The sequence below is a fragment of the Tachysurus fulvidraco genome, chromosome 8 (assembly GCF_022655615.1).
Source record: "Tachysurus fulvidraco isolate hzauxx_2018 chromosome 8, HZAU_PFXX_2.0, whole genome shotgun sequence".
Taxonomy (NCBI): Eukaryota; Metazoa; Chordata; class Actinopteri; order Siluriformes; family Bagridae; genus Tachysurus; species Tachysurus fulvidraco.
In genome coordinates, this window is record NC_062525.1 from 9,560,532 (window position 1) to 9,584,386 (window position 23,855).

The following is a 23,855-nucleotide window of genomic DNA, read 5'->3' on the forward strand; positions in this document are numbered from 1 at the left end:
AGTACAAGATGTGATGGTCTGAAAGAATCTTTTGGAACAATTAAGATTAATAAAACCATGAAGAACGGGTAAACAACACAACAGTCAGAACAGTTAAAAAAGGAAACACGGGGAAAAAAATTATAGTTTATTAACAATATTAACATGGTATTTTTAACAGCCAAAACGTGATCTTTCTTTCTTTTTTTAATACAGCTGAAAGACCTTGAACTTATTTTTCATGCATTCTATGAATTACATAAATTACCATTACTCATAAGCATGAATATGCACAAATTTTATTCCAATATATTTCAGCAGTTCAGGTTCAGGTTTTCATTCCAACCGAGCAGAAGCCACACCTGAGTCTATCCGGATCAGTATCCTGCTTGATTGGAATAATAATTTGCGAACAGGTTGGCCCTTTGCGGGTAAGATTATGCAGCCCTGGCACATTTAGTGTTGGTTAGAAATGGACTGTCTCTACATTTCTTTGCCTTAGGTCTGTTGCGCACAAGAGTTAGACTTGTACTTTTGTCTCAATCCCTTGTTCAGGAGTTCTTCCCCCGCCCTTGTGTGGAGAGTGTGCTGAGCTCGTGGAGTCACGGGAGACCGATTTTGTCTTTAGAAAGTAGGCAAAGTAGAACAATAGGGAAAGGTGTAGAGACGCACAGAACGGGTGTTCATGGGGGCATAAGGAGTTTAGAAAGCACAGGGTGTAGGGGCGCGTTTCAGAAGACGGGAGGAGCAGAGGTGGTGAGTCAGGCTGAAGCAGCTCTTTAACTGCGAGGAGAAGCAGATCAGAAGCTGAACATGATGATGATGATGATGTGCTGTACGTCATGGCCAACGGGACCGGTGCGATCATGTTGAAGTGTGTGGTTGTCGGCGACGGCGCCGTCGGCAAAACCTGCCTCTTGATGAGCTACGCCAACGACGCGTTTCCCGAGGAATATGTGCCCACTGTGTTTGATCATTACGCAGGTAAGTTCTGTGATGACTGCATGACTTTGAGCAATGCAGTTACATGGCCTTCCTACCATGCACGACCTTCTGTCTGTGTGTGCGTAAAGAAAGCTGAACAGATCCAGTATAATGGTGATCTCGAACGTGTGCGGTGCGGTTTGGTGCGTTATGTCGTGGCTTTCATTGTCTCGTGCTTCCTCTGATCGAAACCACCTGTGGGCTTTGGGGAAGGCAGAAGATGTGTTTAGCCACACTTCCTCCCTCACATGCCAGTCACATCATAATTCCTCATGACACACAACAGTATCTGGATGTTTTAGTAAAGTAACTATTGCATGTTTGATTTTGCAGTGAGTGTGACAGTTGGGGGAAAGCAGTATCTTCTTGGGCTGTATGACACTGCTGGTCAGGTATGAACAAAATCCATATCCCTGTCTCTTTTTGTTTCTTCTCATCTCAGTAAGTAAGTCAATAAGAAGACTACACTTTAATGCATGTCTGGGTCTTTAAACCTTTTACTTTTTAAAATGGTGCAATCTGAGTCACTCAACAGGTGATGAGATGAACTTTATATATATGGTAAGGTTTTTTAAACAGCTCAGTCAAATATAATCATATGAAATCTGGTAATTATTTCTCCCCTCATCTTCTTCATACTCTATACATAGGTTTTTCAGAGGTCAATCTCAATCCGTTTAAGTGATGTGTAGAATTTTTTATATTATTAAATCATTTCTAAATCGCATTACAATACAGGAAATCTCTATCATATTTGATAGATGCTTTATGATAAGCTTATCATATGCAATCAAAGAGGAAAATCAGTTTAATTTGCCAACTTGGCAAAAGGTAAATATAGTTAAACAGTACACCTTTCTCTGTGTTAAAAAATGCAAACACCAATCACTCTGATTCCTGTGATGGTGTATATTTGTTTATGGATATTTTCATCTGTGCTGTGTTTCACAGATGTTTCACAGACAGCAAACAAATATGGGAAAAATGAACTTGAAAAACAAATCAAATTAGTTTTTGAGTGTAAATATTGAAAGACAAAATGCTCAGGATGTCTTAGAGGATTGAAAGCAAAAGTACAGCCATGTGATCCAAAATGAGGATCTAAAAGACTGAAACAGTTGAGAGCACAAATCAGGAGCGACTGATCTCAAAGTTAAAGAGGAAGCTTTCTTTCCGTTCTTAGAAGGTGGGCTGCTTCAGAGAAACAGATCTCTGTGGGTCTGCTGCTCTAATGAGGTGGCTAAGGACGCATGAGCTTTGTGAATAGAAGCAGATCTGCTGCGAGTGCATTATACGAGGAGCTCTGAGACCTAGGCTTTTCTCCAGAGCAAAGTCAAAAGTTGGATCTGACATGGCTGCTATTTTTCATTCAGAGCACATTAAAGGGCGCTGAAAATGGAGCAATGAAAATCTGAGGATTGAGCCAGATGTTGCAGAAAGGTCAGGATGGGCCAAAAGCTGGGGTTTGATTTCAAAGCAGGCGCATGTCAGTTGCTGCCCCATGCTCACACAGCTGGATTCAGTTAAACAGCACTACAGACTTTGTGATTGATCAGATGCTCAGAGGCCCTGTTTAGATGATAAATGAGAGGGTGGGTCTCAAAACCTTGCCAAGAGCAAAGGAAAGTCTTTAAGAAATACATAAATTGTATATGCTTTGAGTGCAAGTAATATATAAGAAAAGAAATATGCTTAAAGACTCTAGACTGTATTTGTCAAACACATGGATGGTGGTGCATTAGCACAGTTTTAGCTGACAATGACCGTGGTAGAAGGATTTCACTGAAAGTTACACTTGCATTATGTTGAAAAAAAAAAAGCATGCAGTACAGTTTACATTGCTTTACATTTGCTAGAACTAAATGCAGTATGGTAAGATAGTCTTAAGTCTTATGCTCCCAGGCTTTTCTCACGGCTTCTCATATCGACTGTCAGTGTTGACGTGTCTCTGCATTAAAGTAGTTGCTAGCTGAGTTATAAGTGAGCTAGTTTTTCAGCTCAGCTATTGGGTCGCATTTCACTGACGAGGTGGAGGTGAAAAGGCATTGTACATTAAGTATCATTAAATAATTAAGTGTTTGTAGATTTTACCTCAAGTTACAGTATATAGTTGCTTATTGTTTGGAGAAAACATCAAGCTAATGGCTGCAAACTAGACCAAGTTGTTTCTCTAGCAGTGACTTCTGATTAGACTTCTATCTAGCAGAAGATTAGACAAAGATTTTGGATGTAACAACTTTTAACTTATAATAAAAGGTTTCTTGTGGCAACTGCATTTCCACAAACTGAAAGGTTTGCTTATACATTAGGTAAACTTTTCATAACCATATTGTACAATTGTCTTTTCCTCCAGCCTAGTTACAAAACATTTCTTTCACATCAGAGTACATCACATCAACACTTTTCAAAAAGATTCCACATACAGCGACTTTTTTTTTTTTTACATCCTGGGCACTTAATGTAATTTCCTTAAACCCTTAGCATTTAACATAGATACCCAGTTCTCGAATTTTGATTGGATAGAAAGTGTCGAACTCATTTAGTGTTATAATTTAAATTGGAAAGGCCAATTTGACAGCGATTTGTATGTTAGATTCGCACTATTTTTAACAAAAAACGAAAGTGTTCTTTAATAAAGTAAAACGCATACCGTTTGTATTAGTGAAGTTTTCGGTGATGAGAAATGTGTTTAGTGTTTAAGTAAGGAGACACCAAGACAAAGCTGGTCCGACTAAACAATCTAACTTGCTTTAAAAGTTTTAAAAAACATTTTTTTGCTCTATACTATATACAAATGGTGATGTTAGAAAATGAATAAAATACTTCCCACCACCCAGTTATTGATTATTCTCCTATGTGTTTATTCATTACTTGAGAAAAGTCTCCTGTGTAAACTAACTTAGAAATGTTCTGTATACTAATCTTGATGATGGATGTGCTGTATATACTTGTATGTTGGGTTGGAGTACATGGTTTGCTTCAGCTACAGAGTTTGCTTGTGGAGTGATCAAAGCAGCTGGAGGTTTTGGCTTTGGCAGCGTAATACACGTTCTCTCAGCTCCGACGGACTTTAGTCTCTCATTCTTACACACATGCGCACACGCATCAGGACACAGAACAAATCTCTTACACAATGGTGCTTTGTTTTGTTGTTTGGTTCATTCTTTTTAAGTTTAGATTTTAGTTGTCAAATATTTTTTTCCTCATTCACTGTGGAAAAATGTGGAGTGCAGAACGGTGTCTGAAAAATGTATTATATTGTTTTGAATGTATGTTTTAATGGCTACCGATGTCACTACAGTGTTTTAAAAAGTGGCTTTTTTCCGTGGCATAGACACATTAATGCATACATCGAGAAAATAAGAAAAACATATAGCCCTGGAGATACTCTCATTTTAGAGGGCTCCATAACTCATTATTTGTCACATACATTTTACATACATGTGATTTGTGACGTAGAGAAATGTTTTTCCTTACTCACTCGCCTAACATTGCAACAACAAACATAACAAACAATGAACTGAGGACATATTAACATGTAAAAAAGTTTACATTTTCAGCTTGGGATACTATCTGTGCTGTATTTTCCATGTTCTCCTCGTGTGCATGTTTTTCTTCCAATTTTTCAGTTTTCCTCCCACTTCTTAAAAACATGCCATGGATACACTGGATATGCTAAATTTCCTATTTATATTCACCTTCATGGTTCTCTCGATATTGAACAGTAAGTTTAGTAGAACCGGGCATTTTGATGTCTCTGGTGTTTCTCTGTTATTCGTTCTCAGTACACATCTCTTTGATTCTGGGCTGGCTGTGCCTGTTAGTTGGTGATAGATGAACTATGCTGTTCTCTGCACTCCATCATATTCCCACAGCAAGCTGATTAAAAAAACCTCATACAGACCTCATTTTATCTCACAAAACTCTGCCCTGCTGTTTGGAAGCACATTAAACTGTCTGTTCTGTGCTGAACAGGGCTATAGAGCTTACAGAAAACAGAAACAGATGATTGGATAAGCAGCGAAGTAGCAGTGATATTCCAGCTGTCTGGGATCATGTTAGAAATGTCGTCATTTTTGCTCATAATTTCTTGTGTGGCTTGAAACCGACTTCACTCAGCTCATTAGACATGGGGATGTATGATTTCATGTACACTTGTGACATGTTGAGCTTTCCAGCAATCTGAGAGGGTGCCGAAAAACGCGAATGTGAATCCTCTCTTTCCCTGAGAAGAATAGGAGAATTGAACTGGTGATGGTGTTTATAGTGTCCTGATTTCTAATTCTCTTTCTCTCTTGGTCTCCTGCCATACTGAGAGATTGCATAATCCATGGAAGGTAAAAGTTGTCACTTTGTTAACCAAAGTATATCACAAGGATTATCAGAATGAAGTGTATGAACAAACAATATTATCACTTATTTACCTAGATTATGCATTTCTTAGACGTCTCCAAGATCCCTACATTTTAACCTTAATTAAGCTGTTTTGAATTCCAAATGGCTAATATGCTCACTAGAATCTAAGATTTAGTGACAAAAAATATATTTTTATCTACAGATTTATCAAAATCAGAACGAATATATCATATACTCAAGGTTCCACCAATTCATATGGCAAAATATAAAGGTGTACTAATAATATTCTTGCATGTCAGCTAAGTATTGCCATGGAATAACAGCTGCAGTCATGTTCTTCTTTCACTCAGGTGAACTCCCCTGGGTTTTGCTAGTGCAGTGATGACTTTCTGTGAATTCAGAGCACTTTCACAGCCTTTAGATTTTCAAAATGTCTGTAGAGATTATCAGATTTCCAGACTACTTATCTTTCCCTTCCTCATGTGATCTTTTCATGATCATTCTCTCTTTTTGAACTGCTTTGCACTTGAATTCCTGAAGGGATGAAAATCTACTTTGGCTCTCTGGAAGGAAAGAAGGATGATTATTGATTTTATTCTCTCTCACACACAGACACCTTCCTTAAACCGTCAGTCATTGAAGACAGGGCAGATGAGTCAGACGAATCACGGCTGATCATTCACTGTCTGTGTGTGTGTGCGTGTGTGTGCGTGTGTGTGCGTGTGTGTGCGTGTGTGTGTGTGTGTGTGTGTGTGTTTGCTCGCACGGTTTGTTTGGGGTTTGAAAGGTGTACAGAGATTTTAGCATCATGCCATGGCACCCACTACTTCCAAAGAAGAGAATTGAAAACCTTAGCTATTATAGTGTGTATGCTGTCTGTGTTTATGTGTGCAGGCTAAAGTGCCAGCAAGCCTCAATTAATCTGCACTGACTTAGTAAATACAGGCATGAATTATTCTCTTTTGGATAGCAGCTCTGAATTATCCCACGCCCACCAATCTTTCTTCTACTAGTTAGCATCTCCACAGCATTTCATCTTCTGCCATGACTATTTTTTTTTTCTTTGTTTGTTTGTCGGAGCAGGGGTGTAAATATAGCTGTCTTATATAAGGAACTAAGTCCCGTCAGTAATGAAAGACTGAGCAGAAAGTTGACCCATTTATCACTTCAAATCAAATGGCAGATTTACAGCAGTGCAAACTGATAAACAAAACCAACAATGAAGGCACAATTTTCTCTGAGGGACCAGACAGAGGCAGTATTTACAATAAGATGCATGCATACACAGACAGATACACACCTACATGCAGGGCTGGATATGTGAAGACAGATGTGAGGATGAATGAGTGACATTTTTGGGGTAGAAAATAATTTTGCAAAAACAGACAGCCTCTTATACAAGCATCTGGTGTAACGCATGGACAAGATCTAAGAACCAGTAGTATGATGTAAGACCAACTGGCCAGGAGTGGAGTTTTATATTAAGTATTTTTCTATTAAGCAGATGTATCGTGTAGTTATTAGCAATAATGTTCTATCGCCACAGTATCTCCCACTCTGTATCTGCTCTAGTAGCTGGCTGACATTTTCAACAGAATGGATATTAGGTGTGCTTCTTTTCCCCTAGTTTCCCTGAACACCTCTTTAAATGTACATTCATTGCACTTTGATGTTATCTCAAGTCTCTACAGTTTCATGTCGGTTGGTTTTAGTTTAATTTTCACCCTCGTTAACATTAAAGCATACAAAAATAAGTCCCCAAAACTAATGGAAGAAAAAAAACGAACAGTAAACGCAGACTGCTTTAACCAGCATGGAGAAGTGAGAAAAGTGCAAACAGAATGAGATGTTAGTCATCCAGAAACCACTGGTGATTTCTCTGCATAGGAAGCACAGCCTCTACTAAAAATTCATTAAAACGCAGTAATGAAATGTTTTCTTGTTCGACCGTATGATTCATTACTTTAAATCAAATTCAGCATTTGAATAATTCAAAATATCACCCATTTCCCAGAAATATCCTTCTGTTTATTCGTTTAATGCAAACTTTTTTTTGATGGACAGCACAGCCTGCTTAAAATTGGCCATCGTAGTCGAAAAGATGCATCGCTGATAGAATTCATTGGTGCATTGCTGTAGTAGGATCTTATACCAGATTCTGGTTCCCTGATACAAATATTAGAGTTCATTGGTCAAACTGGCTTTTAAAGTTATTTTGGTTTTCGCTCGGATACACAGCTTCACAGAGATTGGGTAAGTGTACGGGCGAGTGGATTTTGCACAGATAAAAATGTTTTTGAAGAGTACGCTCTGTAAATCCGTTTCTGTCCTGTGTGGATGAATGACTTTTACATTTGATATTTTGTGCTCCATAAAAGCTAAATCTCATGACCAACTGCCAGTTAGTCAAACACAGTGTCTGTGTAGCCTTATTCTTAAGTTTTACACAATTGTTAGGTTTTTTTTAAAAGTTTTTATAAGTTGTATATATTGTATTTAAATTGTAAATCTAAAGTTCTTTTTGATTATTTGCCCTTTTTTAGGGAGTTTTTCTTGTTTCATTTATTGGTCTAGCTTCCTTCAAGAATTTTCTTGCTCTTACTTGGTATAAAGAAAGACTTGGTACAGTAAAGTTGATTGACTAACTGTGATTGAACCAAGCGTATTTACTTGCCTTCTGGCCTTGTCTGTTGACAGATATATTTTTTTGGCATTACATCAGTAATTTTTCAGTGCTTTTTTTGGCTCTAAAGCAAACTCGTAGTGCGATAAGTCTATAAGAGCAGCGTTAGTCCCGTTTGCTCACATCCAGAGGCTCGGTATGAATGAAAGTCTGTTTGAGTCCATATTGCACCCAGAGGCAGTATACATGTACGTGCCCGGTCTGCTGTTATACCCCACCAGTGCAAAACTCTAACTCTGCATTGTCATTGATAGATGCTGTTATATTGCTTAAAATTTAATTCATGAGATTCACACTACAGTTTACATTTGGAGCAAAGAATGTCTGGAATTAAAAAAGTAGGAAATATGAGTTTTATGAATTTTGTTTTTAATCGTCAATGTTTTGTGTTAGACTATTACATATACAACATTGATGGCTAATTGGCTTTACAAAGGTATTTCCCACCTCCATATTTAAAATGTTGCTCCACTTTGACCATGGTGCAGAATAAACGCTAAAAGTTCAGCTGCAGTGACTAACACACACGTATGCAGTTTGAGTAGTGGCCCATGATTTGAATGTTTTATTGCATGAAACACACTCTACCTCTTTCTCTTTCTGCCAGCCTGCTTTTTGGTTAGAATTGTGCTCAAACTCAACAGAAGCTTCGTAGATGGCAAACCGATTTAAAAGACGAGGGTAGAAGCGGGAGAGTACGGTAGGGAAAGCGTTGATTTTTGTGAGTGTTTGTGGATAATGTGCGTGAAGAAACAGAAACTGATCTCTGAGGAGCTATAGACGCAGGGAAGGTAACACACTCCAGCGTATCCCACATAGACATTCAATTCCAGGATTTTGTTTGTCTCTCTTTGCACTGGTGAGTGTTTAGGAGCCATTCCTATACAGTAGAGATGGCTACTTTTGCTGCACAAAATTATAACACAAGCTCAATTCCAACACAAGTGATAGGAAATAATCACGACTAGAAATACTTTAAAAGTGTGTTGTAGAAGCCCTGGGGAAACTAGAATGCAGGATATAGAAATGAAAAAATAATAATAACAATCTTGGCACTCTGGATTGTAATCAATTTACCGCTACTGTACCTGGCACAGAAACGTCTGCATGTGTGGGAGTGTGGTTTACAAACGACACTATTGTGGAGAAAGGAAGCGTTGAGAGTGCTGGTGATCTGTGTGAGCTTTGCAAGCTGTGAGTGTAAGAGGCAAGCTGCAGTTGTTGGAGAGGGAGAAAGAGAGAGCGTTTTATGGTAATGCTTAAACCACAGAGGAAAGGGTGTTTCCAGGTTCACCGCATTAGACTGCTGTCTTTCTTTGTTCCAGTACGTTTCCTTCAGCTTTTAAAAGAGCTAGATGAGCACCCAGACTACACATACAGACATGTATGCACACAAATGTGCAGACTCAGAAATGTCTTGTATGGTATGTTATCAACGAGATCTAGATTGTCGTAACACCGATAACCTGCCGCAGGGTATACCCAGGGTGGGCATCTAATAGCCTATTAAACCAGTGGTATTTAAATCTGGGTGTTGGAATACATCTGAACTTTACTATCAGTGAGCTAATGAATTTCATAACCCTCACAAATCATACACCGCATCACAAACCCGAGTTCTAGCGAATGATCCAGAGAGATCTGGTGGGCGGACGATGAGTTCGTCTGGGTAGAGGCCAGCTGTAACTAATACTCCACTCTCCCTCCCTCCAGAATGTTTCAACAGGCCAAATCAGTTGAGCAGTATATTTATAACACCACTGGCCCACTGAGACAAGTATATTTGTGTGGTCACACCACAGAAACACCTGCTCCATGCAGTTTTGTTCTAATAAACATGCTAAGATTATGAACTGGACACTTCTTTGCTCATAAAGCCACTAGAAAAGCAAAAAAAAATGTAGTTTGTTGTATTCCTCTGTTTTTAGAATGACTGTGGTAGAGGTCTGCACATTGCTCTGTGTAAAATTAATGAGACTCGTATGTCTTTGACCTTTGGATGATGTGCAGGGAACTGGTGTCGCCAAGCCTCGATGAGGTCACATGCTTTGTTCTGAAGAAGCAGAAGGGTTGCATTGCTCAAAAAAGGGACATCGGTAATAAGTATGACTGTCAGCTGTTTAGAGGTAGAGTCATCATGTGAAGATGGTGCGGTTTAGTGCAGATCTTCAGTTCTTTAAATGAAGCAGTCTCAGCTTTATGCCTTAGAGCAGCACTGGGCTGGTGCTGACAAGCGTCTGTCACTTAATAAAATGCTTCTCAAGCTATGTTTGCATGGCCAGAGGCGCACACACACTGATACAGTGGAGATGCTCAGACTTGAAATAAGAGCCACGAATAACTCCTATAAACACACACACACACACACACACACACACGCACGCACGCGCACACAGAGACACACACAAATCACATGGTCCCAAAAATATCAGTCACATGTTCCCTTAAATCCAGGCTCATCATCTATGGTTTCTGCAGTGTCTGGTTTCCAAAGAACACTTTCCTCTTATACTTTTCCTTTAGCCTTGTTTCCTTGTAAGAATACCTTACAAATAAGAATTATAACATGCATCCATGTACAGAGGAGGTGGGGACAAAAAAAACGATTTTATTAGATCTTGAGCTCTAACCGTTATACACTTACATTAAGGTTTTCGGATGAGGCGGACATTCACATTGATTTTTATCCAACTTTTCCAAAGTTTTAGTAAAATGTCATACAGATTAAGGTTTTGTGTTGTTATCGACGTACCATTAGACACACACAACTAACACACATCTACATGCTTGCCTCTGCGCATGGAGTAGAGTCGCTGAAATGACGTTTTAGATTTCAGTTTTCAGTCTGACTAATGTATTAGTCAAAACCTACAAAAGTACATCTGCTGTTACACTTTCATTGTAAATGAGTATCAAGTAAACACATTTCTTGAAGTTTTCTCAGTAATGGGATAGTATAAGAAAACATTATCTGTGGTAATCAGACCTACACAACAGATGTGGTAGATTTGTTGAAAAAACGCTGGAGAATTCCTTTATTGACTCTATCAGTGTAGGTTTGTTAGTCTTTACACATTTTCTTAGTTTTCTTTATTTTCAATTTTGTCACCGGACAAACACTCATGTTATATTCTCCCCCATAGGAGGACTATGATCGCCTCCGTCCCTTGTCTTACCCCATGACAGATGTCTTCCTGATTTGTTTCTCGGTGGTGAATCCAGCCAGTTTCCAGAACGTGAGGGAGGAGTGGGTCCCTGAGCTGCAGGAATGTGCACCCAACGTCCCCTACCTGCTCATCGGCACTCAGGTATTCTCCTTCTTTAAAAATAAAAGTGTCCACTTGAGAGGTTTGCTATCAGACTGGACTGCCATGACGTTGTCTTTGCATCCGGTTATGGTTGTTTTAAAGAAAATCACATGAACAGTTTAATTCCACAGCTATTGTGTAGATATATTTAATGTCTCAAAGCATACAAATAAACTACATTTGAGTGAATCTGTTTTACTCAATCTTAAACCATGGTGCTGCTCAGTGCTCCATACTGATTGGTCAGAAGGTGGTTTTAGTATATACAGTAGTAGAATGCAGTATGACGCAGCCAGGCTGCTGAGTGACAAAAAAGGAACATATTACTCCATGGTTATTTTTTTCTTCATCGGCTACTTGTTCGGTTTTGGACTCAATTTAAGATTATATTTGTTTTTAAAGCACTGCAGACTCCAAATAATATTTCAGTTCTCCTAACCTTAATAAATCGTCTAGGTCTTCGAGGTCTAAAAATCAATATTGTTGGCCAAATGTTGGCTGTCCCCATGCTAAGTCAAAGGGTAATTTGGTTTGCTTTGTATTTGCTCCTAATTTATGTAATAATCTCCCTCTTTATATTCATTTGGCCCCATCAGTGGAGATTTTTAGGTCTTTTTTAGATGAGAACCTCTGTATTGGGGAACCATGAGTAATGGAGGTATTTGTTCTAATATCGATCGCATTGGATATGTAGCTTTTTATGTTGTTAATGTGTGTTGATGGTGCTTGCCTTTTTAAATTGTCCTAATTGTGAAGCACTTTGGCCAACTCTGTTGTTTTTGTGCAATATAAAATAAATGAATATATGTGCTATATAAATGAAAATGAGATGACTTGAGTATAGTAACAGCTCCTTCACTTATATAGCAGACACTTCATTTTCATCACGGATATTGTGATGGTTCTGTGAGGAAACATTAATGTGGTATTGTCTCTAGTGTCAGCGAGTGTTTTACAGCTTCTAGAAGAATTTGATGATAGAAACTAACTTGTTCAAAGGCATTCCACACCATAATATAAATTAATATACCATAATATATAAACTATAAATGGAAAAAATGAACAATGCGCCATTTTTAATAAAACAAAATTGTATTTGTTTGCAGACTGTGGTGCTATTATACACTCCAGGGAATTCTGTTGATCAAAAAAAATGATCAAAAAAGGATAATAACAGTAAATTGTGTCAGACAGCATTGCACCACCTGGGCACTGACTTTGATTTCTATAAATTTTGTAATAACATTTGATATTTCAGATAATACAAGGAGTGTTTAGAAGCTAAGTGAAATTCTTTCTGCTTTAATGTAATCCCCTGCAGAAGCTGACACAAAATTTGAGCTCGACTGACCTTTTGCCAGATTTTGTCTCCGCATGATATCAACACGTATGGAGACATGGGGGGGGCAATGGCTTCATGGCTTAAATCGTGGTCTACACACATCAAATATCACACATGCCTTTATCTAACTCAACGTTCCACCATAATGTGTTAGACTATTCGTCTGTCTGACTAATACACAAACATAGTGAGGCTATAGATGAATTGCACACTCATAATGTGTTGAGGAAGAGATCTGTTCAATTAGCATTGATTGTCCTTCAGAAGCTGTAGCCCATAAATTAGGATAAACTAATTAAGTGATGTTACCTGTTGCTCAGGGAGAAATTTGGAAGATTAGGAACATCATGACTGTGTGAAACTCTGTTTAGGTCTGGAATTCTCAACAAAAGAACATCTATACTATATGGTCAAAAGTATATGGACACCCGACCATCTCACCCATATGTGGGTCTTCCTCAAATTATGGCCACAATCTTATTGAAAGTATTTTTGTATACTTTAACATCACAATGTCCTTCACTGGAATTAAAAGGAACCAGATGTGTTTCAGCATCACAGTGCTCTAGTGATGCCCTTATCCACAGTGCCCTCGAATGGTCTATACAGAGCCTTGACCTCAACCCAGCTGAATTAAATTGGTGACTGCACATCAGACCTCATTGCCTGTCATCTCTGCCTGACCTCACTAATACCCTTGTGGTTGAATGGACACAAATCCCCACAGCTACCCTCCAAAATCTAGAAAACCAATTTAAAGACTTTCCAGAAGAGTGGACATTATTATAAGAACAAAGAAGGGGAAAAGTCTGGGAAGGCTTTGCATAGTGCATATGGAAGTGATGGTCAGGTATCCACAAAGTTTTGCATGTATGGTGTCAATTAGAGGCATTTGGGGATGAAATAGGGTGAAGTTACATATAGTTTTGTAGAAATTAGTCAATTTTGCATTTGTCTCACATCAGATGTTCCATCCATGGAACATTTATGTGTTGTAATCTGTAGATGCATAAACAATTATGTGTATATACACTACCATTTAGCTGATTTTCAACAAGAAAACAAAAGTCTTTTGGAGCAAGATAAAGTCACTGGAAAAAAAAAAGAAAAAAGAGTAACCGGAATTACATCTTTAAACTTTATTAGTGTTTTTTGCGATGCTTTCAGTTGTGTATAAACAAGATAATCACTCGTGTTTGCATACAGGCTTTGGCAGGCTATGGGAAAGCTGTGTATTTGGTCAGTTGCCATGTCAGTCTGATTTGCTTCTTTCTATAAAAGTCATGGAAACAAAACAAACCAGACTCTAGCAAAGCTCAACTTGCAAGACTACTTTTTTCAGTCAGGTACAACCCTTTATTATTGGAAATTGACCAGTTTTCATTAGCTCCTTTTCGACATTTGAAATACAATTAGCATTTTATAGTTCAGATCCTGATTATACATATAATCAGAATCAATAATTATTACAATATAATTAAGGCTAACTCTGATATCGACTCTTTGTTAGAATGATTTCTTTCTTCTGACTTCCTGATCTTTTATGGTTCTGACACTTTTACTGGTCAAATTCAGCATAATCATCAGCTGCTTTAGCAAGAGACATTTATTTCAAATATTTCCAATTTTTGTTTTAATTGTGGAGCCCAAACTAAAGTAACATATAATTTCAGATAAAAATTAGACACGACAGACTGATTGACATTTGCACATATGATTGTAACTATAACTGCTAAATCAGCATCATACTTTAGTCACTGTCTCAGCAACACTACACCTGAGTAAATTAAGCTATGTTCATTATGCATTATGTTCATTGTGCATCATTATGTAGCCTGACACAGTGAAGGACATCACCTTGTGTAATTATACTGTACATATGATATGTAAATGTGAGCAAATGATTTATACAGAGAAAATAAGTTTGTTCCGGCACTTGAATCACCGCTTGTTTTAAAGGTCAGTGCAGGTATGTGAAGGTGTATATGCTTTCCATTGAAATCTTTTATCAGGGCATGATTATTGGTAAACTATGTAAAAGTAATACACCTACTCTACAAATAGCTGCTACACCCTCAAAATGAGTCTATGAGGAGACACTTGGATAAAAAAAAAAAAAGCTCTTAATATTATTGTGCCTTTTTCAGAACTTGTACTTGTCTGAAGTTTTGGAAAATATGTAATATAATTTATTTATTTTTTATTTAGTAAACTTATCGTTTATGTACCATATAAGCTGAGCCAAACTGAGCAGCCTAGACATAAAGCCATTGAGATCATTCCAGTCAACTGTAAGGGAAAATTTTAGGGCAAAGGGCAATATGCGCAGATGAATGCCAGCATCTGGCTTTGGATCCGATGTCCTTCTGCTCTAAAAACAAACCTCGACATATGGAATCCTGTCCACCGCCCTGAGAATAAAGATGCGTAGACCACACATGCTCGTGTAAACTGCTCACTCCCCTTGCTGCCTACAAAAAAAGATTTGAGCTTCTTTAAAAGTGCTTTAAAGTTTGAGTCTGAAACAATAGTTAACACATTCCCTCCCTTTACATGTTTATTTTTTTCGGTTTTACAGATTGATCTGAGAGATGACCCCAAGACGATCACCAAGTTGAATGATGTGAAGGAGAAGCCCATAGTGACAGAACAGGGACAGAAGCTGGCAAAGGAGGTAAGGCACAAAAAGTATTCTGAATATAACATATTCCAGATTTTAACTTGCACTTTATTTCTTAGAAATATTTCACAATTCTAAAATGTTCTGTTGGGTTGGGTTGGGTATGGAACCCCCCCCCACCACCACCACCACCCTAAATCCTAAGTAACAAAAAAAAAAAAAAAAACACAGCTTGTCAGCTTGTTATGTTTCTGAGAAATCACATTGTGAACAACTCTGTCCTGAAAACTTCCTCTTAAAGTAGCTTTGTTTCTCGCTGTTAAAAAGCACTAGCAGACAAGATCGAGTTAATTTTTTTATCTTTAGTGTACATGACACATACACCATACAAATCTCTGCTAGTTAGCTGCTAGTTAGCAGTAGAAATGATAAAGCATTAGAACAAAGACTACTACTAATATAAACGTGTGAATTGCCGTGAAAATTTGTCAGAGCCATGCAGTTGTAGAAAATTATATAACATTGATCAGAATCAGGAATTTATCAGCACAGATGTTTAACAGGAAGTAGCTTGTTTTGTAGATGGAAATAAACAGAACATTTTAGGATTGTGAAATATTTCTAAGAAATAAAGTGCAAGTTAAAATCTGGAATATGTTATGTTCAGAATTCTGTATATACTTGCAGGACTTAAAAAGCATGATCTTGGCTGTGCTAACAGCTTTGTACAAAAGGGTCAGATTTACTTCATGCCTAATCTCTCTTCTGCTGAGGCAAGTGTTCATTTGCATTTATGGCATTTGGCAGATGCCCTTATCTAGAGCAACTTACATTAATCTCATTTTATAATACTATATACTTATATACTATAAAATACTATATGTATATGAATACTTTATACTAGCAATTGAGGGTTTTGGGCAATGATCAGGGGCTCAAAGGTGGCATCTTGGTGACCCTCACAACATTCAAATCAGCCTTAACCTCTAAGCTAACACATGCCCCAGATGACACCCCAATGGATTTGAGCTAAAAATTTATCATAAGGTTTTGCACAAACCTGCAGACTTAAGTGCACACTAATTAAAATAAAAACAGGACATACCAAATACTAAGAACTTCTGAAAAGATTCTATAGTATGTAAAACAGAGAAGAGCTGTTTGAATTGTAACGCTGTTTGTGTGTGTGTGTGTTTGAGTAGATTGGTGCCTGCTGTTATGTGGAGTGCTCAGCTCTGACACAGAAAGGCTTGAAGACAGTGTTTGACGAGGCCATTATCGCCATTCTGGCTCCCAAGAAAGGTGTGTTAAAGCGCCGTCTCGGTCCACGGTGCATCAACTGCTGCCTTATCACGTGAGCATCCTGTCACACACCAGCTCAGGGACGATTCAGTGTCAGAGCTACACCACGTCCCCTTAAATAAGGAGGGCAATTTTAAAAATCAAGCAGAGCACAACCTCTCCATAACAGATTACAGAAAATGGAAATACATTCTGGAATAGGTGAAGGGGGGAAAAAACAGGTGTGAATGTTTTACTACTAGGAAAACAGGAACAAATTTTACTCTGGGATGGAGGGAGGGAAGGAGTGAGAACAGTGAGAACAACCACAAAGCATTCGTCAGCAAACTGGCGACCAAGAAGGACACTAAACATGAGTGAGATGACACCAGAACAAGTAACATTGAAGCACAGAAAATGAAAACTTGCAAAGGCAAGACCATGAATGGCACACTACAACAATGCTGATGACCGAAAACAGTGAGTGTATGCAGTTTTGCTTCTGTAGGCATGTGTGATCTGGAGAGAAAATGCAGACAGGTTAAAGAGCACAACCAAACACCCCAGACATTCACAGAAGAAAGACTTTATTTGTCGAAAAAGGGAAACCACATCTCGCAACATGGCGTTGCAAAATGAATGCCTTTTACAAAACATTTCTCTTTCTAGTCTGGGTTTGTACATCCTTTATTTACAAGAAAGACGAAATCCGGAATGATCAAGTATAGATGTATCAAGCCACTGCAACTATTTGAAGGAACAACTAATGTCAAGCTGAGGAAAGTATACTTTTTATTGTTGTATTTGACCTCAGAGGACATGACTTGTAAAAGAGCTGGAACAAGCATGAGGAACTTGTAAGGGGATGATTTATAACAAAGCCCAGAGACACTCATCCAGAACATGGCCTGTGCCTATCAGTTCCTGTCCTTCATTTGAGTTTGTAGGTGAGCTGTTTGCGATGCCAACGGATCCAGATCGGAGCAGCTAGCAGCCCTGTCAGAAATCCTCCTGTTGCCCCAAATGAACAGGAAATGGGCCACACCTAGAAGGAGGAGGCAGAGAAAAGGTGGAATCAGCAACAACCAATCAGCTCTGTAACTGCACAACTCGCTGGCTGCAACCAACAAGATCACTGTGGTGTTTTAATGGTTAACTTTCATACTCAAAGCTTTAAACCTTTTTTTCCTTCTTTTTTTAAATGCACATGTCTTTGATTGTGTTTCTGAAGCCTCAGCTCTGATTTATTTTGCATTTACAAACTATATCAAGTACTGAATTTAAGAATCGATTGCTATTTTAAATGGATTTTATTGCACAGTAAATGCAAGCAGTGATTTGAGTGTTTTTGCAGCTTCCAATATTAAATGAGTTTTTAAAAAGAAAATGAAAAAGCTTCATGAATATTGTGGATTAAATAAATAGTCAGTTGCAAGTGGAAATCTCCATGAAGTCTATCTAATGGTGCAAAATATTTTCTTAACGTAAAAAGTTACAACTCAGTGAATAGTGATTAATACTTTATGTACATTTTATCTCAAACTGATGTTTGCCGAACATAAAGTTTTGTGTTTTTTTTTCATAAAAGCAGTCTCTGTTTAATCTTCTTGCCTGCTTTTTGTCTGATCAGAATGTCGAAACCTGTTGTTTATTACATTTATTTACAGATTCCAGCATGATCTCATACAGGATAAGCTGAAGTGAAATTTGATCTAATCCTGCTCGTGTTGGTGTTTGACTTGACATTTCAGTGAGATTTACTAAACGACTAAATCTGTTCTGGTCTGAGTATTAAATCGTTGTCATGAAACCATCTCGAGCCGTGACCTTTAAAGTTAAAGATCCAGTGTTTCTGTTCGCTTTGATCTGGTCTTTACTGAACTCCACAATGTTTAGGGCCGATATTTTCACTACAGTCTGAATTTTCCACTTTGTTCATGTTTGGCAGATTGACGGTAATTGGCTCCAGCTGTCTCATTATAGGAAACACTAGTTGATTCTGCACAAGCTCACTTCTGTTTTTTCATCCTTTCTTATTAGAAGAAGGTCTTTTCTGCCGTCTTAAAAACAAGCTCGGAAAAGAGGCTCGAAATTAAAAAGCGTCAGCAAGATTGATTTCTCAATTATCTCCTGAGCTGTCCTGGTGATATCAACTCCATTACAGTGGTGTATCATAGTGCTGAGAATAGCGTTTGTGTGAGTCAGAGCTCTCCACCACTCTGCAGGAGAAGATGCTCCACCGAGCTGGTTTCTCATTAGTTGTAGCCCACTACATCATACCTTATGTTGATGAGGACCACAATGGTCCAGTTTAACTGCACATGTTTCCATCGTTAGTGATCATTCTAGACAAGTGTGTATGTGAGAGGGAGAGAAAAAAAAAATGGGTGACTAGAGTGTGACATTTTGAGGGCAAACATCAGCCCCTTTTCAGATCGATGTCTGTGTGCGCATGAATCAATAATTTAAGCTGCAGTGCAGCCCTTTAACGCGCTGAGAACTTTTAATTTTTCATGAACATCAGTTCATTCTTTACAAAATTTCCCTCCCTGTAGGCTATGATGGATTTGTTGGTCCCTTTGTGCCCAGTAGTGTTTGCTACCTGACTGTGGTTCCTCCCTTCAGTTCCTATAGGGATACGTTACATACGATGATTGGATTACTCTGAAACTTGAACCTCATGTTAGCTCTGATAATAAAATTCCAACTTCAACCACTAGGACTAAATAGGACCCGAGCTACTGTACATGTGAAAGTTTTGAGTCCTCTGTAACGGTTCTGGATTGAATTCTTGAATCAGGTCATTTGCAATCCTTTTGGGAATGTTGCCTCTTTTTTTTGAGAAAGTGCTGAATGGGGTAAAAAAGAAAATAGAGGCTTGTTTAAAGTAGAAGCTTATTTAGCATAAACCTCTGAAATAACACTAGACAATGATCACATTTAGCCCTTGGCTTGATGAGTCAGAGCATCTCCAAAACAACAGGTATTGTTAAACGTTCCTGATATGTAGTGGTTAGTACCTACCAAAGGTTTTTCAAGAAAGGAGAACCGGTGCACAGTTGACATGGTCATGGGCATCTGTGGCTCACTGATCTGGGTGGGAGCGAAGGTTTTCGCCTCTAATCCGATCTCACAGAAGAGCTATGGCAGCACAAAATGCTGAAGGAGCTAATAGTTCTTCTGGCTATTGTATAAAGATGTCAGAACACAGTGCATCATAGACACAGTTTGGTCAGAGCACCCATGCTTACTCCTGTCCAACTCCGAAAACACATGTAGGCACATAAGCAGTAGAACTGGAACATCTCAATCTGAAGACTCTGTGGCTTGTGCTGGACCAACAAGTCATGTCTGTGGCAGCTCCATGTCACAACTTACAGGAATTAAAAGATTAACTGCTAGCATCTTGCAATCTTGCTAGCAATTGTAAGGAAATGGGAACAAACATCTTTGCTTTACTCAGGTTGTAGTACCAAAGTTACTTTTAGCTTTCTAATTCTGGAAACCACCTTGAACAGGGACACTTCTCTTTTACGTTCCTGATTTCTAAGTTTCCCCTTTTTTCTGCACAACAGTTAGGTATCAGTGTTGTGTAACTAAATATTACTTAACATCAAAAATGAAAAACTCAACAGCAGTAGATCTGCTCCACTATGCACATTTTATTCAGTGTACACTGTAACAGATGCAACTAAATGGGACCTCCAGTACGATATTAATATGTGGACGCTGTCTGATTCTGTACTGACCTGCCAGGGTCTGTCCCAGTCAAGAGGAATAGGGAAAGCTCCAAGCCAGGCTCCAATGACACTGCATCCAGTAGTAATCTGAAGTGATGTGTCCCACACGGACATCGCCCTGCAACAAGCATGCACAGTTTACTCAACACCATACAGTATATACAGTTATGACAAGTCAAGTTCCTTATTGGAGTGTTCAGTATGGAGAGCTACGTCACACGTTTTTCTACATCTACGTTTAAACGGAATGTTCCTTATTCCTTCATTCATTTTCTTTGCTTATTTTATCTTCATCGGGGTTGCTGTACTTTAACTGACTTATTTCTTTAAGTTCTGGAAAACTAAGTAACTTGCGTTAATTACTTAATTACGAAATTAATTAAAAATAAATACAAAAGTACATGTTTGGAAGGGATTATTAAATAATAACTGGTTAATTTTACAGTGAGAACACAAATTTTAAGAATACAATTTAATTAAGCCCTTTGGACATTGATGGGTGCTTTATCTAAGTACAGAAAAAATCTGCTGGTAATTCAGGCTAATGCATCGATTTCTCAGATGTTCATTTCAAAATAATACTCTCACAGTGTTATCTGGTTGAATAAAAAAAAATACAGTCATTCTGATGTAATCAGAGTTTCAGGTTGGCGTCTGTATCTTTTCTCAATATTAAAAGCAATTTAAACGCAATTACATGTACAAATCGCAAGTAATAGTAAGCCTGTACTTTGTTGAAATGTTAATTAAACAAAATACAATGGGCTTTTTTCCATTTATGACTAAAATAAGTCAACATACATTTACATAATTTAAATAATTACAGCATGTTACTAAATGTTGTAAACATAAAATGACAAGTTTTAATGCAGGTGCACTGGTTCATTTATTGGCAACAATGATTAATACCAAGACTAATTTCTTTAACGTTTCACTGTCTTTCAGTGTTAAAGTTTATGGTATTTAATGTTAACTAAAGCTGAGTTAACACTAGTTTAAGATGCTGCTGCTAGGTGTGTGTGTGTGTGTGTGTGTGTGTGTGTATAAATATATAAACACACACACATACTGTATGTACTGTATATGCATGTGTATGTCAACTGTCAACACATTGTACACTTGTACATACAAATAACACTCTATATTGCTATATTTATATAGTCTGCTGCATATTTTTTTTATTTTTACTATTTTTTGTGTGTGTGTGTTTTGAATGTTTTACTTAGTTTTACTTTTTTTTTTTTACATAGTTTCTTCTTTGCACTTGTCGGACATTCACTGTGGACAGCAAAGTAAGAACTTCATTGAACTGGGAAACTTGTATATGACAATAAAATCCTTAAATCTAAATTTAAATGTTCATAACGAAATGTAGTTTCCACATTTCACAGCAGATAGTTTAAAGTCAGTCTGCTTGTGACAAAAAAGAGACAAACTTCCTGCAGTGCTTAGGTAGAGATAACACAGCTGTATAAACACTGGGGATTCTTTAAGCCAGCCACATGTTAGATTTTCCTAAACTTTTGCAGAACCTTGACTGAGAACGTACACCTAGCTACACAAGTCACAAGTACCTAAAACTTGTCACAGCATGTTTTATGCTTCTTAAATGTGTGCATGGTGCGAGAGCTCCACCTAGTGGCCCAGAGATGCATTTCTTTGATGTCTACAAACACTGCACATGAAAAATTATAGTTATCATCATGAGCTTGAACTGTGCGCTAAACTGCGGTCTTCCCCACACTGTTGCCAGAAATTTGGAATCACGCATTTCTCATATATTGTAATATTAGTATTTGAAATGTAACAGAAAGCCGACAGCACCCAAGACCTCCTCACCTGAAATGAGTGCATGACCTCACTAATGGTCTTGTGGTTACTCATATAAATCACATAAGTGTGATGGTCAGGTGTCATTTTTAAGTTTTGTATAGTGTGTATATTTATAAAGAAACAGCTCTCACCCATCTCTACTGAAAACCCGGATCCAAGCCTGTACGTTCGGCCCATGCATACACAGACACCTCAGTGTGGTGAGAGTGGAGAGCAGTACAGCCAGAGAAAATGTCTCCACAGCTGACCTGCACAACAACAGCAACATAATCCACACATTAGAAGTATTGTTTCTGCTGCCACTGTCTAATACTCATTCGGTATCTATTTTTCTACTGATACCATTATGTTTATTCATTTTAGTTAATATACTAATGTTTGTTATTTGGCTCTGATCAGCTTCATTCTATCACCGTGGTGTAACCCATTTTGATAAAACACTGTTAAGCTTTCAGTATTTTAAAACACTGCTGCTTTAATCCTATCTTCAAACCAAAATACATCTATCTTAAAAATACATAGATTTAAAACATAGATTTAAAATGACATTTTCAGTTCAACATTTGAACAAAAACTGTTAAATTGTTTGTTCAAACAAACTGAATTAAACATACAGAACATGTTTCTTATTCCTGCTGTCTAAACATGACGTATGTGGACATCTGACCAATATATGGTTCTTCCCAAACTGTTGACACAAATTTGGAAGCACAGAATGGTTAAAGATGCCTTTGTATGCTGTATCAAAGTGTGCCAAAGCCTGATCCTGCATGACAATGCCTCTGTGTACAAAGCAAGGTTTATATAGACACAGAGCCATAACCTCACCAACACTCTTGCGGTTGAATTGACACCGGAATAGACTAGAAAACTGGAATAGAATACAGCAACAAGCAAATATAGGTGTGATGCTCAGGTGTCCACATACTTCAGGCGATATAATCTAATACTCACTCGAGCAAAGGTGCCCCATACAGAACAACCACAGAGTGGAAGAAGAGGCAAGACAGCAGAAAATACACACCGGATCTAATCAGTCTAGAAAACTGCAACAAAAAAATAGAGATCATTAAAAACAAACAAAATGGAAAACAACATGCATTTTGAAGATCTTGAAGTTTTCTGTACCTTGTAGCTCAGTGTGTGTTTCTTTGTCGGTGGACTGATGCCGAGAAGCCAAAACACAGCAATGTTGACTAGAGCAACACAAGCAGAAACAGAATAAAGCCACACCAGGTGTGTCCCATACACTGAGAAGTTCTCCACAAAGAGAGCAGGCACCAGGCTTCCCATGAACACAGAGCTGATGAGGAGGACATGAGATGATGCCATGCCTCTGATCTCGACTTCCCACATGATTCAAACAGCTATGATAGATTTGATAAATGAATGATTGTTGTGTTGAACATGAAGTGAAAACACACACACACAGTGCATGAGAACATTAATGTTGTTACATATAGTTATATAATAATACTCATTTATTGCACTTTCTAAACATGCAATGCATTTAAATTGAAACAATGCAGATGATAATAATACATTTATAAGACATGTATAATAGGTGAGAAATCACAAAGGACCTTAAAACGCACGTTTCTTAAAGATATAATCCAAAAAAGAGGGCACGAGCGATTTAATCTAGGTCCTGCACTTCCGGCATCATGACGTCACGTGACACGTAATAGCGACACCGAATTCGAAAGTTCTTCGGAAACAAAATAAAGGA

The 23,855-nt window shown here is 38.0% G+C and overlaps 2 protein-coding genes across 3 annotated transcripts; one reads left to right on the forward strand and one right to left on the reverse strand.

Annotated features, from left to right (window-relative positions):
* Positions 1–297: 297 nt before the first annotated feature.
* On the forward strand, positions 298–17,351 carry rhoq (ras homolog family member Q). The gene is made up of 6 exons (XM_027163090.2): positions 298–410; positions 535–963; positions 1,297–1,355; positions 11,146–11,310; positions 15,231–15,326; positions 16,475–17,351. The coding sequence occupies exons 2-6, from the start codon at positions 822–824 to the stop codon at positions 16,628–16,630; spliced, it is 618 nt and encodes a 205-aa protein (XP_027018891.1). The 5' UTR covers positions 298–410; positions 535–821; the 3' UTR covers positions 16,631–17,351.
* Positions 17,124–23,853, reverse strand: pigf (phosphatidylinositol glycan anchor biosynthesis, class F). Of its 2 annotated transcripts, none has more exons than XM_027163087.2 (6): positions 23,722–23,853; positions 23,255–23,493; positions 23,081–23,172; positions 22,258–22,374; positions 20,303–20,411; positions 17,124–17,598 (listed from the first exon to the last, which is right to left on the reverse strand). In XM_027163087.2, the coding sequence occupies exons 2-6, from the start codon at positions 23,480–23,482 to the stop codon at positions 17,485–17,487; spliced, it is 660 nt and encodes a 219-aa protein (XP_027018888.1). In that variant the 5' UTR covers positions 23,483–23,493; positions 23,722–23,853; the 3' UTR covers positions 17,124–17,484. The 2 variants fall into 2 exon arrangements, with proteins under 2 accessions (XP_027018888.1, XP_027018890.1); XM_027163089.2 differs by having other exon boundaries at positions 23,710–23,812.
* Positions 23,854–23,855: the final 2 nt, after the last annotated feature.

Excerpts from the sequence above, each read along its gene's own strand:
- pigf (XM_027163087.2), bottom strand. The coding sequence starts at position 23,482 with ATGTGGGAAGTCGAGATCAGAGGCATGGCATCATCTCATGTCCTCCTC. Across the intron at positions 23,173-23,254 it reads AACACACACTGAGCTACAAG|TTTTCTAGACTGATTAGATC; the intron begins GTACAGAAAACT and ends TTTTTGTTGCAG. Across the intron at positions 20,412-22,257 it reads CGGGTTTTCAGTAGAGATGG|GGCGATGTCCGTGTGGGACA; the intron begins GTGAGAGCTGTT and ends TGCTTGTTGCAG.
- rhoq (XM_027163090.2), top strand. The coding sequence starts at position 822 with ATGGCCAACGGGACCGGTGCGATCATGTTGAAGTGTGTGGTTGTCGGC. Across the intron at positions 1,356-11,145 it reads TGTATGACACTGCTGGTCAG|GAGGACTATGATCGCCTCCG; the intron begins GTATGAACAAAA and ends TCTCCCCCATAG. Across the intron at positions 15,327-16,474 it reads GACAGAAGCTGGCAAAGGAG|ATTGGTGCCTGCTGTTATGT; the intron begins GTAAGGCACAAA and ends GTGTTTGAGTAG.